General features: G+C 41.4%; 1 protein-coding gene across 1 annotated transcript; it reads right to left on the bottom strand.

The window, feature by feature from the left end:
- Positions 1 to 4,097: 4,097 nt before the first annotated feature.
- Positions 4,098 to 5,358, bottom strand: LOC142396243 (trace amine-associated receptor 13c-like). Its single transcript, XM_075478795.1, has 2 exons — positions 5,186 to 5,358; positions 4,098 to 4,914 (listed from the first exon to the last, which is right to left on the bottom strand). Exons 1-2 carry the CDS (start codon positions 5,356 to 5,358, stop codon positions 4,098 to 4,100), a joined length of 990 nt encoding a protein of 329 aa, XP_075334910.1.
- Positions 5,359 to 5,632: the final 274 nt, after the last annotated feature.

The raw sequence follows: 5,632 nt of genomic DNA, 5'->3' as shown, positions 1-5,632 counted from the left end.
ACAGGTAACAATGGAAAGCCCAGCAGTGAGGAAATACTGGCTCTGTTGACTTCAAATTGAACTTCGTCAGGGAGTCCTTTATTACCGCTGGGAGATTGTCGACAGACGTAATCCATCCTTGCTGCTACTGGTCCCCACATCATTGCAAACTGATGTCATACAGGCTTGTCATAACCCTCCACAGTCTGGACATCTAGGAGAGGCAAAGACTCTGCAACGTCTCCGTCAAAGTTTCTATTGGTATGTAGGGTTGCCACCTTTCAGAAATGAAAATAAGGGACGCCCACCATGGCTCGTCTGGGCTATGACCACCACCGCCGACTCCTTTGGCCACTGCTCGCAGCATATATTATATCTATATATATATATACACAGTATATATACGTTTTCTCCGAACAAATTTATTTATTTACTGTTCCATACCTTATCAGTCTCAGCAGATGATTGGGGAATGAAGAACTGTGACACTGAGGCTTGGGTCTGCATTCTTATGTGTCTGCAGTGTTGCTCTCCTGATGCGTGTTGCCTGATATCAGACAGCCCACTTTGAGCCACAGAAAACACTCGCCGACACGTTTTACAATTGGCTTTATACTCATCGCCACTGACTCTGTCCAGCCATAGATGTGCCTCTTCCCATTCACGCCTGTACTTTTGTAAGCGTTTTCGCTTTTGAGGCTGTTGTCGACCGTCGGGTGTAGTGGACATTATTAAAAATGCGCGGGTTTTGTGCCGCGCTGGTGTGTGTGTGTGTGTGTGTCTCTAAGCAACTGTGAGTGACAGCACCGCGCGCAGGGAGCCAGGTTTAGACTCACAGAGGAGCGTACCCGGGGAGGTGGGGCTTTGTGTGGATGCGTGTGGGACAGACAAGTGTATTGAACATTTGTGAAAATACGGAACAAATCGCTTCCCGTATTGGTTCAATACGGGACGCAACATTTTGTTGCCAAATAAGGGACGACTCCGCATTTCAAGGGATGGGTGGCAACACTATTGGTATGGCATGGGTGGTGATCTTAACAAGTACATTCAAAGGTGCTCTCAGTGCAAGGCTCAAAAATCAAGCAGTCCCACACCAAGAGCCAGGCTGCAGACTTACTAGGCGGGAGCACCTATGGACCGGTTGCATCTTGATGTATTGGGCCCATTCCCCATCTCATACTCTCGGAACAAGTATATCCTGGTCATCATGGATCAGTTTACTCGGTGGGTGGAGGCATTTCCAATCCCAGATCAAGGAGCTGAAACAACAGCTAAGACTTTAGTCAACCACTTCATGGCACGCTTTGGAGCCCCATTAGAGTTACACACAGACCAGGGACGGAACTTTGAGAGTGAGCTGTTTAAGAGCATCTGTCAACTCTTCCAGATCTCCAAGACTAGGACCACACCTTATCATCCTGCTTCGAATGGACAGGTGGAACGATTTAATCGTACGCTTCTCCAGTCGATCAAAGCCAGAAGAACTGGGATGAACACTTGTCCTTGCTAGCAGCAGCATATTGCAGTGCACAAAATTCAAGTACTGGATTCACACCTAACATGCTCATGCTGGGCAGAGAAGTTCATCAGCCTCAGGACATCTGGCTGGGGGTGGCAGGGCAGAATCAAGGTGGAAAGGAGCCCCTCGAGCATGTACAGGACCTGGAAAAGAGTCTTAATGAGGTCCACGAGATGGCTCGGCAGCACCTCAAAGCAGCTCAACACAGACAGAAGAGGCTGCATGACTTACGAGCTAAACAGCACAGTTACAATGTTGGAGACCTGGAGAACTATATAAGAGAAAGCACAAAAAAGAAAGGTTTCAGCCCCAAGTTACAAGCGCCCTGGAAAGGCCCGTTTATAGTTACTGCCTGCCATGGTCCAGTGCTATATGAGATCCTGACTCAGCGTGAAAGTAAAGTCATGCACCATGATCGGCTGAAGATGTATACCAGCGATATGATTCCTGCATGGATTAAGCGACAGAGACACAAAGTTCTCCCTCAGTGCCAGAAACCAGACAGACCCCTCAGTGCCAGAACCAACTGAATAAGGCCCCGATGCACTACAGCCTCTGTTTACTGATCACAGTAGTGACAATGAACTGGATGAAGCTGGGCTGGATCCTCCTAAGATAAGAGATCTTTATTTAATTTTGAGGTCACAGTGGGAAGTTGAGATATACTGAACTACCTCAAGATTATAAGTAGCCTTCATATTTTATTTACTTGTATTGTGTATATTATTGAGCTGGACACTTTGAAATGTAATCCAGTCCGCTTAAAAGTAAATTGGGCATTTGTTAAAAAGGACAGCCTCTAAATCTTTTCATAAATTCTGATCTGTTGCCAAATTTCTTGAGTCTTAATAAGTTTGTCTTTCTCACTAAATTGATGTTCACTCAAAATACAAACCAAAACTGGAAAATCTTGGGTGCTCAGATGTTCTATTACCATGTGCATATATAACATGAATGGATCACTACATGTCTCAGTTCCCTTCACAGATGAACTCTGGGGTTCATATCTTTGGTGTAATCCACATAGTCTGTCCAATCTATGATTAAAAGAAAATATCTTACACTTAAACTTTTTTAATAAAATTATCATAAGTATTTATAAGTAAAATTATCATAAGCATTATTATTAACATTAATTACTGATAAGGATAGCTCAGGTTTCTTTTTTATTTTTATTTTTAACTCTCCCCACATTTATTAACAGAGATAATCCTGTTCAATTAACTTTGGAAAAAACTGTGTTGCTCACAACTATACTTGTTTAAAACATCAGGTTTAAATGATGTTCGTCAGTCGTCCTTTCAGTCACAAGAGGTCTGCATTTCCCTCTCTAGGCCTGCTCTTGCTGACAGCTTTTCTCTGTCAGTCTGTGTGTGTCTTCTTCACTTTGAAGCACACACCCTGCTTGCTGTAAATGTATTGTAGACACAATCGATCTGAATATATTCTTTCTGTGGGTGGGTAAAGGTGTCTTAAAAAGCATAATCAGGCTTAAGGCTTTTCTGTGGAGTGTTGGGGGACATTTCCTCTCGGTTTCTATAGTTTCACTGTGTGTCCAACTCAATAAGACTACCGAAGCTTTAAACCTTTTTAATTATTTAAGTAATTGGCCATTGTAACTGTATATCTTTCAGAGTTTTATTGATACTTGCTTTTTCATAAGGTTTTTAAACACATAGTAAGATGTATTTTTAAAATATCAACATATAAACAAAGAAAACAACTTACAAAGTGACTCAAAAGTTGAATTTCACGTTTTCTACTTTCTTTAAAGGTTGTGTTAGTTCAAGGCTTTGCAAAATAATATTGTTGTTTTTCTTCTAGCAAGGCTTTATATGAAACTTACAAAATGTTGGAGATGCTGAAAATAAAGCCTTTTTATGGTGTCCTGAAAGTCAGGTAAACGAAATAAGACATTGGAGATGTGGCTGTTTTCTTCCTGGTCGTCTGGCGTTATGAGAGGAAAACGGAGCTTCTCTCTATCGGCCACAGTCACTGGCCAAGCCACCATCCCACAGGGCCTCCAACTGGCCTAAGGTGCACATAACAAGTATCAATCCTGATCTTACTGACTATTTGGGGTACAGGCAGCTATAAATCATGTCAATAATCCCATAAAAACAAACAATTAACAAAATACCCTGTGACAACACCTAGAGGGTGTTACACTTCAAAGTGAAGAAGACACACACAGACTGACAGGAGAAAAGCTGTCAGCAAGAGCAGAGCAGGCCTAGAGAGGGAAATGCAGACCTCTTGTGGCTGAGAGGATGACTGAAGAACATCATTCAAACCTGATGTTTTAAACGAGTATAGTTGTGACCAACATAGTTTTTCCAAAATTCATTGAACAGGATTATCTCTGTTAATAAATGTGGGGAGAGTTAAAAAAAAAGAAACCTGAGCTATCCTTGTCAGTAATTAATGTTACAATGTCCCACACCTGACTACTGAGGCAATGTGAATATTAGCTTCACTCTGAATGGTAACTCTTCATGAACTCTTCTCTATGAAGTTAAACAAAAGTGAGAGTATTTATCATCATTGTGAGTCTATAATCAATAATCTAACTCTTCTAATAAATTTTAATCTTGTCCTACAGTATGTTGGCCTGACAGGAGCCAGGCTGCAATATCTGAAGAGTTAATATGAATTTAACTCCTTTCTTAAACCAGGGATAGAACAGTGCATAAATCACCGGGTTCAAACAGGAGTTAAAAAAGAACAGAAAGGACACAAAGGAGGCAGAGGAGTTATTGAGCATATCAGCCCCTACAAGAGAGACGCAGTAATATGGGATGAAACATATCAGAAAGACAATCATGAGAACACCAAGAGTCCTGGCTGCTTTTAACTCAGATTTCTTTGTTTTTATAGTGACTGAAAGTTGGAGTTTGGCAGCTGTAACATGAGAGCGCATGGCACGAGCCTGAGACACAGCCACCACAAATACTCTCATATACAGAACTATGATGACAGTAACTGGAAGAATGAAGGTTAAAACAAGATCTACAGTTCCTGAAATGTCATCAATAAAAATCACACATTCTCCATAACAGGAATTGTGTTTGCCTGGTTGAGTCAGATCATCCTTTATGAATAAAAGGCTGTATAGAGCAGAGCAGAGCCAACACAGACACACACAGAGTTTAACTCTTCCCTCAGTCACTCTGGTTGGGTAATGCAGAGGGTCACAGATTGCGACATAACGGTCAATTGATATGAGCACCATGTCTCCTACAGAGGCAGAGGTGATGATGAAGGACAAATAAATGAAAATAAAACACATGAGGTCACCAAGATACCAGCACCCAATATTTCTGATGATTTCTCCTGGCATTAGTAGGAGACCGACAAGAAAATCTGACACAGCAAGAGAGAGGAGGAGGATGTTAGTGGGTGTGTGGAGCTGCCTGGAAGGAGACAGAAAAGTATAATCAAAACAGGCCTTTATATATTAAAGACAAAACCTCCAAATACCTATTCACAATATATTTTCTTTTTGATCTATCATTTCTATAGTATAAATACTGTAACATTTGATTAATGGCTGTGCACAGTCATTTGTTAGAAAAGTCCTATTCTGAAGAGATGTAACATAATTGATCAATAGTTGAAATATGAATAACTTGTAATTCTACAGTGAAAAAAGCGAGCATATTGTGCTGAGAAGACTATCTTTGCCTGTAGTGGGAGACTGATATGATGACGAGCAGGTTGAGCATCACAGTGAGCACAGAGATGGAGGACAGCACGATCTGAAGGAGCTCAAGTTCAGACAAAGAAGATACAGGCTTCTTGCAGGAGCTGTTTGAGAGATGTGGAAAGCGCAGGTCTGCTCCATCCTGGATATCCATCTACAGAGACCTGCAGAGAGCTGCATCTCTGACTGCTTTCTAGAATAAACTTTGTTATATCTGATACTACAATACCTTCTCTACTTCTAGCTCCTCCTCTCGTTTTTTTCATCTCGACACTGATCTCCCTTCTTCCTCCCTGTTCACATTAAACATCACCTTCATTATCTTCCCTACATCCCTGCATATTTTGGTGTCACTCTACCTCATGTTTCTAGCTTTACTTTTATGTTACTAAAGCAGTACTTACGTTATGTAAAGTGTGCTCAGTCAG

This window comes from Odontesthes bonariensis, chromosome 12 (genome assembly GCF_027942865.1).
Source record: "Odontesthes bonariensis isolate fOdoBon6 chromosome 12, fOdoBon6.hap1, whole genome shotgun sequence".
NCBI classification, from domain to species: domain Eukaryota; kingdom Metazoa; phylum Chordata; class Actinopteri; order Atheriniformes; family Atherinopsidae; genus Odontesthes; species Odontesthes bonariensis.
This window is presented reverse-complemented; position numbering and strand designations above follow the sequence as displayed.

Excerpts from the sequence above, each read along its gene's own strand:
- LOC142396243 (XM_075478795.1), bottom strand. The coding sequence starts at position 5,358 with ATGGATATCCAGGATGGAGCAGACCTGCGCTTTCCACATCTCTCAAAC. Across the intron at positions 4,915-5,185 it reads ATATCAGTCTCCCACTACAG|GCAGCTCCACACACCCACTA; the intron begins GCAAAGATAGTC and ends GTCTCCTTCCAG.